Here is a 12,180-nt window from a genome sequence, read left to right as displayed (position 1 = left end):
CGAAAATGCGAAGCGTGGTGGTGGGTGGCTCGGACTGGAGTTTGCATAAACCCTGGTTTCATAGCGACTATCATCAGCACGAGCTTCATCATCAGCACATTCATCATCATCATTCACACTTCATCAACATCCACACTTCAACATCATCATATATAATTCACCACAACCACGTACTCCACCAATACCATCATATACTCCACCATCAAGACCACTACCACCACCAATCCACACGACGGAAGCATGACAAAACTGAATTTCCACCGGCGAGGCTGGCCGCACTCCCCGTTAGCAAGGACGCGACCTGCACTCAGAATCTGTATCTGTAATAGAAGGAATCCGAGAAGCTATAAAGCTCTCTTTTTTTTACAGATGCCGAGTAGGGGGCGAGTCAAAAAGTTACAACAACGAACAATACAAAAACCCTGAGCCCCCCCCCCCACCACCTCCAACCCAGCCCCTTGGTTCGTGTTCATCTGTGGAACCCAGTCGTGGGGAGTGGGGGAGTCGCGGCGGGGTGGGTAGGGGGGGGGGCAGCGTCACCTCAAGGTGGCGACGCGAGAGATGGCCGCGGCGATAAAAGTGAAACTCGAGAGGCCGCCGCCAGTGACTTCACCACCAGGGCCGAATTAAAGTTATGAAAACAAAGGAGCTCATTCAGGGCAATGGGTAAATAAATAAATGGCCCCCGTAGAGACGCCCCTTGCCGCTATTGGGGTGCGAGATTGGTCCATTGACAAGTCGTCCATTCATTCATCATTCGCTCACGAATTTCACGAACATATTCATTAAATCAACCCCTCGAATCGCCACGCATCGTTCACTCCTCACTCACGGATTGGCTCACTCTCTCACAATCATGAATTCGCTCCCTCCCTCCAGCCAGCAAAACTTTTTTGTTTAAATAAATATATAACCTTCACCGCGCGGCCAAATGATGGCTGATGACTCCTTCCATCGCGGTCACCTCCCACCTCCCGCAGCCATGCAGCTCGACTCCGGCTCCGGCTTGCGGGGCGCCTCGTTCCTGCTGGGCGTCGCCCTGGCCTGCTGCTGCTGCTGCTGCCGCTGCTGCAGCTGCTCGGCCGTGCCGGGCGTCGTGGCGGGCGCCTTGCAGCAGCAGCAACAGGGCGCGGCGACCCGCACACTGCGCCTCGACTCGTTCGTGGGCTGCGCCGTGCGGGAGTTCACGTTCGTGGCGCGCAAACCCGGCTGCCGCGGCGCGCGTGTCACCACGGACGCGTGCTGGGGCCGCTGCCAGACATGGGAGGTGAGCAAGGGGGCAGCTGTGTGTGCGGAGGGGCAGCTGTGTGTGTGTGTGAGAGGGGCAGCTGTGTGTGTGTAGAGGGGCAGCCGGGGAGCGGTAGTGTAGCGGTTAGCGCTACGCTGCGCTATGAACCTGGCGACCCGGGTTCGATTTCCGCTCACGGCCAACACCAGTGACGATTATCTGAACCGGTCCTGGACCTCCACTAGGTCGACTCAGCCTCAAATGAGTACCTGGTGCGGTGGATAAAAACATCGCCACTGGGGAGACAAAGGCGGTCAGGGCGTGGTGCTGGCCACCCACCCCCTCGTGTACCGTTCCGGCCTTCATAGGTGCTCACTAACAGCACTTGCCCCTACACTCTGTTAAGACTATACGGGGGATCTTTGTCTTTTTTATCTTTGTGGAAGGGCAGCTGTGTGTGTGTGTGGAGGGGCAGCTGTGTGTGTGTGTGGAGGGGCAGCTGTGTGTGGAAGGGCAGCTGTGTGTCTGGAGGGGCAGCTAACTGTGTGTGTGTGGAGGGGCACCTGTGCGTGTGTGTGTGGAGGGGCAGCTGTGTGTGGAAGGGCAGCTGTGTGTGTGTGTGGAGGGGCGGCTGTGTGTGTGAAGGAGCGGTTGTGTGCGTATGCGTAAGGGCAGCTGTGTGTGCGAAGCGGCAGCTGTGTGTGTGTGTGGAGGGGCGGCTGTGTGTGTGAAGGAGCGGTTGTGTGCGTATGCGTAAGGGCAGCTGTGTGTGCGAAGCGGCAGCTGTGTGTGTGTGTGGAGGGGCAGATGTGTGTGTGTGTAGGGACAGTTGTGTGTGAAAAGGCAGCTGTGTGTGTAGAGCGGTAGTGTAGCGGTTAGCGCGCTGCTTTACGAACCTAGAGACCCTGGTTCGATTCCCACTCACGGCCCACACCAGTGACGTGATACGGACTGGCCCTTGGCCTCCTCCCGGTCAACTCAGCTTCAAATGAGTATCTGGTGCGATGTGTAAGGAGACAAAGGCAGCCGGGCGTGGTGTTGGCCACCCACCCACTCGTGTGCCGTGCAGGCCTTCATAGGTGCTACTCGCTAACAGAATTTGTCCCAACAGTGTGTTTAGTCCAGTTGTTCTTAACCTTCACTGCAGCCTTTGCACACCTTTGGTTCTCAATCGTAACTTTTTAAAATAGAAATACAGAGGGGTTTCATGAAACAAAATACTTGGACTTACGTGCCCGTGCTAAATTTGCCTCGCACCCCCAGGGGGAGCGTGCACCGCAGGTTCTGAAACCACTGTTTAGGCTACACGGGGGATTTTTGCCTTCGCTGTGTGTATAGCGACGGGGTTCATAGCGCCGTGCAGTAACCGCTGCCCCACACCACTGAGCGACGCAGATAATAGGTCCCTGCAGGGTGGGCTGGTAGGAACATTGGAATTTTGCGCAATTTTATGACATTGTTACTTCCAAATGTTGGATGCAATAAGACATATCAAGTCTCTGCGCTGTCTATTGCTGATTTTACACCCAACAGCACGAGATTTCACTTCGTTAAAGTATTGAAAGGGGACGGACGGACGGACACATTAATCTATTGCAGGCTGGTACACTCAGTTTACAACTTCGTTCCTACCAGTATAATGCACTCCGTCTATACCGGCCGCGCGGCGGTGGCTATGCACGCTGCAATTCGGCGCTGTGGAGGCAGCAGCAGCAGCGAGCAGTTGGTGGATCACAGCATACGCGTTGGACTCCCACCCAGTCTGTCCATACGGGGTTTGAGAGTTGCTCCCCTGGAGCAGCCTCGGGGTTTCTTCTGAAGCTTTGGTTACCTCAACCACGTGTAAATACTCATTGAGAGGCGGCAAACATATGAGTGCATAGGTGACAGCAGAGCTTCGGTAGTTGTTGATATCGCCGATTCACCGCGTGGCTGCTGCGGCTTTCCCTCTCGTCTGTGGCTCATCCTCGCCTCCCCCTCTCTCTCTCGCGATTTACGAGAAGCGAGCGGATACCGTGCGGTTGGGCAGCGCTATTACTCTGATCGCTATAACCGCGGCAGAAGAGAATGGACGAATGGGCGAGGAGTGAACGCGAACAGCTTTCCCAGACACCCGCGGTCTGCGCGAATCCTGCTAGAGCACAAACAAACGGTGCATTGAGATGGAAAAGTTGGCGAACATATTTCAATAATTCACGGCAAGATCCCAGAGACGAAATGAGAACACGAAGGGGAGATGTCCCGCATCCTTTGTAGATGGTTGGCTCACGAGTGCGCACAATACGATCGTACGCGATGGTGTCTAGAGGGTGGAGGTGATGGAAATTGCCCGAGCGGTGTGGGATACACATCACGTAACACGCTCCGCAAAATCTTTGATCGCACCGCGGCCAATGTAACCAACCCCGACTCCGCTGCAGGCTGCAGGCGCAACCTGTTTCACCCCCCTCCCTCCCTCCTCATCACAGCCCCCCCTTTCCCCACCACCAACCCTCACCAGTCCCCTCCGGCGCAGTTACACCGCCTGCACACGCGATGGCTACGCCACTGCGACCAGTTTTTAAGTTTCATTTTCACCAACGTTGAATGCGAATTAATTGGATTGCGTCCGGAGAAACAATTAAGATAACAACGCCATCGGGCATTGACATCAAAATGTTGTCGACTGTGCAGGGAGCTGGCACGGCGGAGCAATGGTGACCACACTGAAATTGACATCCAGAGGTGCGCCGGTTCGATTCCAAGACCCGGCGCGCCATTTGTAATCAAGGGGGAAAGCGTCTCAAATTCACCCGCCTATGTTCACGCAGAAGTATGAATGGGTGCGACCTCGGTTAGTCGATGAGCAGGTGGAGTGTGGTGGGGTAAAGCGTGCGTGCTCCCACCTCATCAAAATCGTCTGGCAAAGCGTGGAAGCGTAGACAAAGCTACTCTCGAGTGGGGCCCTCTGTAGCTCTCTCTCTCTCGTGGGGAAACTCTTCCGCCAGCAGTGGCTGGTGGAAAACAGTTGTAGGGCTGCGCTTTTACCTGCACCACCGCGATGCGAGCCGGCGGTGCGGCCCTGGCAGATGCCGCCGCCACAGCTCGCGGCAATTGCGGCCGTTAACGAAGGGGAGTGGAACACACGGCCCAGGGATCAACACGGCAGTGACACACACGCCGTGTCCACAGCACGCGGATCCAGAACAACAAACTGTGTGTGCAGGCTCATGCACATGGGAAGTTCAATCCGCAATAAAGACGAAAAATCCTCAATTCGCTCGCCCCTGTCTACCTCTCCATTCTCATCTCACTCTACTTCACTCTCGTCTCACGCTATTCCCCTCCACTCACTCTCCTACCTCTCCCCTCTCGTCTCACCTACTCCCCTCCACTCACTCTCCTACCTCTCCCCTCTCGTCTCACCTACTCCCCTCCACTCACTCTCCTACCTCTCCCCTCTCGTCCCACCTACTCCCCTCCACTCACTCTCCTACCTCTCCCCTCTCGTCCCACCTACTCCCCTCCACTCACTCTCCTGCCTCTCCCCTCTCGTCTCACCTACTCCCCTCCACTCAGTCTCCTACCTCTCCCCTCTCGTCCCACCTACTCCCCTCCACTCACTCTCCTGCCTCTCCCCTCTCGTCCGACCTACTCTCCTCCACTCACTCTCCTACCTCTCGTCCGACCTACTCCCTCCACTCGCTATGCTTCCTCTCGTCTCACCCTACTCCTCTCCATCAACCAAGGCTTTCCGTTGTAGCCTCTAGTCAACCGTAGCTCAGTGGGAGGTCGCTCGTTCTCCTCGGCTGCCCCCCGCGATGTGGAACTCCCTTCCCGCAGCCGTCCGTGCTGTCGACTCCCTGCCCCCCATTCAAGTTCAGGCTCAAAACCTTTTTATACCTATGCCTGTGACTGAACCTATTTCGCCTATTCACAGCCGTGAATAGGCGAAATAGGCACATGTCAAATGTGGTTGCATTGTGGACGCTGTATAAATCCACGTCGTATTGTGTCACGGTAGAAGTGAGAGTGAGATCAGGCAAAGAATCGCGGGAGCAGATTTAACAGATTATGGGATAGGTTGTATCAACGAGGTGACGTGAATCTGGGAATACATCTGAGAGACCCCAGTGCTTCAGTAATCCCAGTGATGCATAGCAGGAAACCAAGGGGATTTAGAGCGCCCAGCGAGAACCGGTCTCGATATTACTCGCGAAAATAAATCGTTCCCATGAAAACCTCGAATTACAGTGACAAATTGGAATTCCCCTCCCCCCTCCCACCACCGCCCTCCTTCACGGCCTCGTTTGCAAACTTCGTGCCCGCTTACTCGCTTCAATAAACGCGTTAATAGACTCGTATCTATTGCAACTTCACCCGTGCTGGTCGTTGCTGGCCGTATGGCGCTTTAACACCACCTATTTCGCCCCGCGCGTTTCCAATTCGTCGCGATGGCTTAGAGCCTTAGATTGTCCGAAACAATGAACTCAAATCATCTCATTAGCGAGGCCTGCCCAGCAGGGGGCAGCCTGAGATAGCGCCGGCAAGGCCGGCGCTGAACTGACGAGGAATGATGATGACGATACTCTTTGGTTCTATTCGGTAAAGTCACGTAGGTAAAAATAAAATAACAAAAAATCACGACGTTTCGGCCACAACAGTCCTCTGTCCTCTGGACAGTCCAGTCCCTTCACCTGATGAAGGCCACTTGTGTTGTGGCCGAAACGTCGTGATTTTTTGTTATTTATTTTTACCTACGTGACTTTACCGAATAGAACCAAAGAGTATAGATCCTTGCAGTCACGAAAGCTTCAAATCTAGAAAAGATGATGACGATGTTTAGCTCGCGAGACACCTAAACATCGTGTGCGTTGCTGGTAGTTGTCTGCGTGCCATGTCCGCGTGTCCCGCGTGTCCCTTGCGTCCCATGGCCGTGCGCTCCCCTATCCCATATGTCTCCCGTGTGCACCATGTCCCGTGTGTCCCGTGTCCCTTTAAGTCCCGTGTGTCTCGTGTCCCTTTAAGTCCCGTGTGCCCCTTGCGTCCCTTGCGTCCCTTGCCCACTGCCCCGTGGCCCTCACGCCCCCCCCGCCTCCTCCCCCCGCCCTGCCCCGCCCCCCATCACGTGTGTCCCGCAGAAGCCGACGCTGGAGCCCCCGCACGTGGAGGCGCACCACCGCGTGTGCTCCTACAACGAGACGCGCGCGGGCAGCGTGCGCCTCCCGGGCTGCGCGCCCCACGTGGACCCCGTGTTCAGCTTCCCAGTGGCGCTCAGCTGCGTCTGCAAGATGTGCTCCACGGACGACACCGAGTGCGAGACCTACTGACGCTGCCGCTGGCGCCGCGACGCGGTGGCAATCCACTGCTGGACGAGGGCCCTCCCCGGCGCCGTGCGTCTCTAATCGTCGCGGGGGGTTGCCCGTGACGGCGGCCAGACGTGGGAGCGTAGAATCGCAGTACAACAATGGATTTTTTTGTTGTTGTTGTTGTTGCTGCAACTGACTTTTTGCTGCCGGCAACATAGCCCCGTGGTCGCCTGTGACTACCGTGTGTTGCGCACGGTGGACACCCAGCCAAGTATCACCCCGGCTCAACGCCTGCTTAGCTTCCGGGATCTGACGAGATGGGGTGCATTGCGGGTGAGCAGGTCAGGGGTCATCACTCGCCAAAGCCCTTGGTGGACCCGTGGGAGCCTCATCTTGTCTCAAAACTCTTTCTTATCGGAATGGTCCTGCTACATTTGGATGTTTTGTCAATTCCATCCTTAACGAGAGTTCGGCATCGCGTGGCGAGGACACCTATATATATAGGTCCGCACAGATGCATTCTAGAACGTATCGCTATACAGACATCTCCAGGCCGCCTCGCAGGCCAAGCCTGCAACGCCTGTTATTCCCAAGCATGCTCCCAGCCCAGGACTAATCCGGCTAACCACGCGAGATCTCGCGAGGTCGGGGCGCACGAAGAGCGATTTGGTCGCGCAGGGGAGCTGGGACTGACACGGCAATGGGGCGCCGGCGAGGGTCCACGCGGACCGAAGAAGCGTGCGTGGGAATCTATGAGCCGAAACGCCGGGACGTGCTGCGCTCGACGGGAGATGGTTGCAGAGAGACGGGCGAGAGAGAGAGAGCGCGCGAGAGCGATGGGAGAGCGCGCGACACGGGACGAGAGGGCGATGAGCGAGACACGGAGGATATAAATTATTGGCGACGCGTTAACGAGAGGAGCCACTCTCGATCACCCCCCCCCCGCCCTCTCCCCTACGACGCCTCCTACTCCACGAACGCCCCCCCCCCCACCCATCGGGGGGTACGGGACTGAACGAGCGAGGATGCTCAAAGCCAGGTAGGCGGCAAGGTGAGGTCACCCGAGATCAGCCGGTCAGGGTCAAGGTCAACCGGTCACGGTCAACTGCCCAAGGTTGACACCTGGGACCAAAACGGATTCCCGTATTGTTTTGGAGTTAAATAAATGAAGTAGCAATCATAATTATAATAAAATACCGCCCTCTGTCCATCCACTGCTGAGTGAAGGCCTACCGCACGTCGTCTCGATCGCAGAGGTTGTACGGCCATACTTCACCCGCGCTGGTCAGTGCGGGTTTCACGAATGGAGGGGGCCCAGGACAGGTTCGGATAAACCAGTTCGACGCTGGTACTGTCACTGTAGCCGGAAACCAAACGCGGTGTGACGGATTTGCGGTGCAGCGCGCTCACCGCCGCGCCCCCACTCCACAACGAGAGGGCTTCCGGAGAGAGAGTTCGTGTCGTTTTGCTGTTCCTCATCCTCTTCTGTTGAAGGAGCGCAGACCACAGTGGCTTACTACATGGTCTCTATATAGCTCTATGAGTCGCTGTGTGTCTCTGTCGGCTTACTGTATGGCGCACAGTCGGGGCAGCATGGCCAAAGTCGCACTACCGTGGCTTGTGTCCTTTAATTTCCCTTTGATGAATGAGATGTGCGCATCGGCCCGGCGATGTTCTCATGCGGTTGATGGTTGTACACCATCAGCGTCTTCGATGAGGTGGTGGAGTGTGCATTCCTGGAGGAGGGGCGATATTTTCTAAAAATAAGTGAAGCAAATGACTTCACTCGTCATCCTCGCAGGAATGAAATTGTCCTGTTCTCACGATCGCTGCGTGCTAAACACATTCGTCTAAACAAGAGTTTATATTAAAACAAAAAAAGACGCGCAACGATCTTGCGCCGCGTCAGCGTTTCGTGTGTCTTTAAACGTGGTGTCGATATTTCTTCTTCTTCTTCAACCCGATGTGTTGACAAAACCAACAAAACTTTCGCTCGAATGCATTCTCGGTGACGCCGGGGAATCTCTCACTTCGCCGTGGAACTCGGTGACCTCAGTTCGATTCCCTCCCCCAGGGCCGGTTCAACAAAAACAAATAGAGATGCATCAAGTCTGAGTAATCGTGAATAGCCAATGGAGTCTCTCTCGCCCCTATCGGGTCTGCATTTCCCTTCTCTCATCTCACCACATCTCTCTCTCTCTTGTCTGGTCTGCATCCGTTGTCTAAACTGTAACTCTCGCATCTCACCAGCGCTGTTCCATCTGCATCTCCTTTCTATTAGCTCACAACATCTCCACGTCTTGTCTTGACAATTAAACAAATTAGTTGGCGCTTCTGCGTTGGCAGTGGTGCACACGCACATTTGGCGACGTTTCGGGCAACGGCCCTGGTCCTTGTTCACATCTCTTGTCCATATCTCTTCTCACACCTCACTCGGAGTTTTCAGGGGGTACAGCACCCCAGCCACTCACCCCCCTCCCTCACCCCCCCTCCCTCACCCCCCTCCCTCACCCCCCCTCCCTCACCCCCCTCTCCCCCCTCACCCTCCTCCTTCACCCCCTCCCTCACCCCCCACTGCTGAACAGCACTGACAAAGCTGCACGTGACCGTGCCCCTGTAGGCTGATGTTCCCTCGCCTTGTTTTAAATTGTGATATACTGTACGTAGCATATATATTATATACTGTATGGAGACTATATTAACCCGGATCTTTGTGAAAGTGAGCCCACGTCTGTTTGTACATTTGTTGTTGTTGTTTTAAATAAATGAGTAAAACCAAGATCCCCCGCATAGCCGAAACAGACTGTTGGAGGAATTGCTGTTAGCGAGCGCCTTATTCATGTCGGCACAACACACGAAGGGGTGGGTGGGCCAGCACCACGCCTGGCCGCCTTTGTCTCCCCGGTGCTCATGTCCACACACCGCGCCAGGCACTCGTTTAAAGCTGAGTTGACCTAGGGGGGATGCCTACGACCGGTTCAGATATTCCTCACCGACGTTGGCTGTGAGCGAGAATCGAAGTCGAGTCGCCGGATTCGTAGCTCAATGCGCTAACCACTGCGCCACCGCTCTAATTGAGCGAACACAACCCCGCTTGGGGCGAGTACGGGCGCGGCTAAGACAGCCGGAGAGCGGTGGTGCAGCGGTTAGCGCACCGCACGGGCAAATAACTAACGAGTGTTTACTTCAAATGTGTGATTTGCTGTATGTGCGAGGGGGAAACACTCTATCCCGTACACATGGAACAAGTGGAGTCCACATTATTTCTGTACTGCAAACCGCTTTCTCATCGCGAGCCAGGACACCGCCCCTCCTTGACGCCCACGGGAAGGGAGTTTCACGGCATTCTTGTGATGATCCACCAACCCTGGCTGCCTCAACAGCGCGAGATTGCAGACCACGTGCGTAGCCACCACCGATCGGCTGACGACGATGGTGATGGTCATGATGATGTTGACAGCGGTGATGGTGATGTTGAAAACGACGGTGATGATATTTGAAACGATGAACGTATGGATAGCTTCGCCCCCCGCGAAAGGAAACTTCCTCCACTCGTCGTCATCATAACCTTCTTCGTCATTATCATCATCATCCTCCTCCTCATCACCCCCCTCCTCGGACCCAACAGAGGGGGCAACTGACCCCCCCCCATCTCCCCCGACCCTCCACATCGCCGTCTGCGCCATCGCGATTGGAGTGCGATGCCATTAATTGAAGTAAACACGTGATGAATTAAAGTGGAGTTGATGCTGTGTCTTGAGTTAATATAAGTGAATTCGTGATGAATGAAGGCGTCCAGGCCGCGCGGGATCGAGTCCAGGGTTTGCTGAAACCCCTATTTACCGACGGTCTCGACTGACCCCCGGTCATAAGAATGTGGAATTTCCACCAACGGCTCGGCAGTGCCGCCCTGCGCTTACCGTTGAGCACCGAACCGTTTTGTTTGTGTTCCCTGATTACCTTGATGGTTTATCTTCTAATCCCCTTCCAATTGCGCTCTCGGCGTCGTGCCACGCGATGCAGACTTTGCCGGTCGTAGCCGTCGCGGTTAAGCAGTGCACCACCCTGTGTTGAGGAATATACGGCCCCGGGAAGGTGATGTCTCCATCGGAAGTACTGCACCTGAAGTCCCTTGATTCGGCCCCTTCGTCCACACTCGGGGTGCTGCGCATTTCTAACTCTAACTTATTTTCGTGGAGATAAAAACAAAACAATTATCGCCTCGTTCCTACGGACGTGATCCTGAAGGCGCAATCGGTGTCACCTCAAGGGATGAGCGAATTTATTTGGAACTCTCGCCCAGCAGATGCAGTTGCTGGTTTGCCGCGCGGAGACTGTCGACTCGCCACACTTTGAGATGTCGGTTTAAACCATGACGCGGGTGACACCCGCATTCGAACCCGGGTGCTCAGCTATTCCAGCTGTAGCAATTATTAATCCCCCCCCCCCCGTGAGGTGCCTGTCCACCACTGCAAGTGAGAAGAGAGCATCGTCCACTGCTTGAGCTAAATATATTTATATAATAATTAATTATTCTTATTTATTTATCCAGGAGAGCCACAGTGAGTCGTAAGACTATTTTTCAGGAGGGTTCAGCGAGAGCGGCGTTTTTATTTGTGAGATCATTTTTCAGGAGGGTCCGGCGAGAGCGGCGTTTTTATTCGTGAGATAATTTTTCAGGAGGGTCCAGCGAGAGCGGCGTGTTTATTCGTGAGATAATTTTTCAGGAGGGTCCGGCGAGAGCGGCGTTTTTATTTATGAGATAATTTTTCAGGAGGGTCCAGCGACAATGGGGTGGGAGGCGGAAAACGGAGCACGCGGAGACACCCCACGCCTTGCTGCGAGGGCACAACGCCCTGTCCTCGTACAGATGGCAACAGATGGCGATTAGTCCACTTAGTGTTCCGCCTCCTGCTGGCGAGCCAGGATACGGCACCTCTTCCACGACGCCCACGGGAAGGGAGTTTCGCAACGTCTTGGTGTGGCAATCCATCACCAACCCTCGCTGCGCTGGAAGATCACAGACCCCGTGCACAACCAGCGGTGTGCTGCGTGACGGAGCGGTGTAGCAAAGGGCCCCACGGCGCCACCACCAACTCTGCCACCCGAGTTCGATTCCCGGCCACGGCAGAGATCAGTGGTGCCCCACTCCCCATCACGCCCACGCCGGCACCAACCTCTAATGCCCCCCCCCACCACTTCCCCCCACCTCCTCCTGCCTTCACCACCGCTCAGGAAGTAGCGTGGGCAGGCCTTTCTTTATTCAGATGTGTATTGACAAGGGCTATAAATTGTATTGTGTCGTTAATCTAGACCAAATACAGATTAAATAAACGGTGAATAAATAAATAGTTCGCGAATCCAGCGGATTACAGAGGCACTGCTGTCCGTGCCCTCGGCTGAGGCCACTTAGAGAGAGTGCCCGCGTGGTCATCCCACACCCACACACCTCATCCACAGCCCACACCTCATTCACAGAGCCACACCTCCTCCACAGACCCACGCTGCCTCCACAGAGTCACACCTGCACCACAAACCCACACCTCCTCAACAGGCACACCTCCTTACAGAGTCACGCACCTCCTCCACAGAGCCAAACACCTCCTCCACAGAGCCACACACCTCCTTACACAGACTTACGCCTTGCACCCCCCCGTACACCTC

At 55.3% G+C, this 12,180-nt stretch overlaps 1 protein-coding gene across 1 annotated transcript; it reads left to right on the top strand.

Annotated features, from left to right (window-relative positions):
- Positions 1 to 813: 813 nt before the first annotated feature.
- Positions 814 to 9,295, top strand: LOC116948436 (glycoprotein hormone beta-5). Its single transcript, XM_032965114.2, has 2 exons — positions 814 to 1,267; positions 6,349 to 9,295. Exons 1-2 carry the CDS (start codon positions 932 to 934, stop codon positions 6,535 to 6,537), a joined length of 525 nt encoding a protein of 174 aa, XP_032821005.1. The 5' UTR covers positions 814 to 931; the 3' UTR covers positions 6,538 to 9,295.
- Positions 9,296 to 12,180: the final 2,885 nt, after the last annotated feature.

This window comes from Petromyzon marinus, chromosome 33 (assembly GCF_048934315.1).
Source record: "Petromyzon marinus isolate PM22_M1 ecotype Great Lakes invasive population chromosome 33, UKy_Petmar_22M1.pri1.0, whole genome shotgun sequence".
Taxonomy (NCBI): Eukaryota; Metazoa; Chordata; class Hyperoartia; order Petromyzontiformes; family Petromyzontidae; genus Petromyzon; species Petromyzon marinus.
The sequence above is the reverse complement of the archived record's forward strand: the minus strand, read 5'-3'. Positions and strand labels throughout refer to the sequence as shown.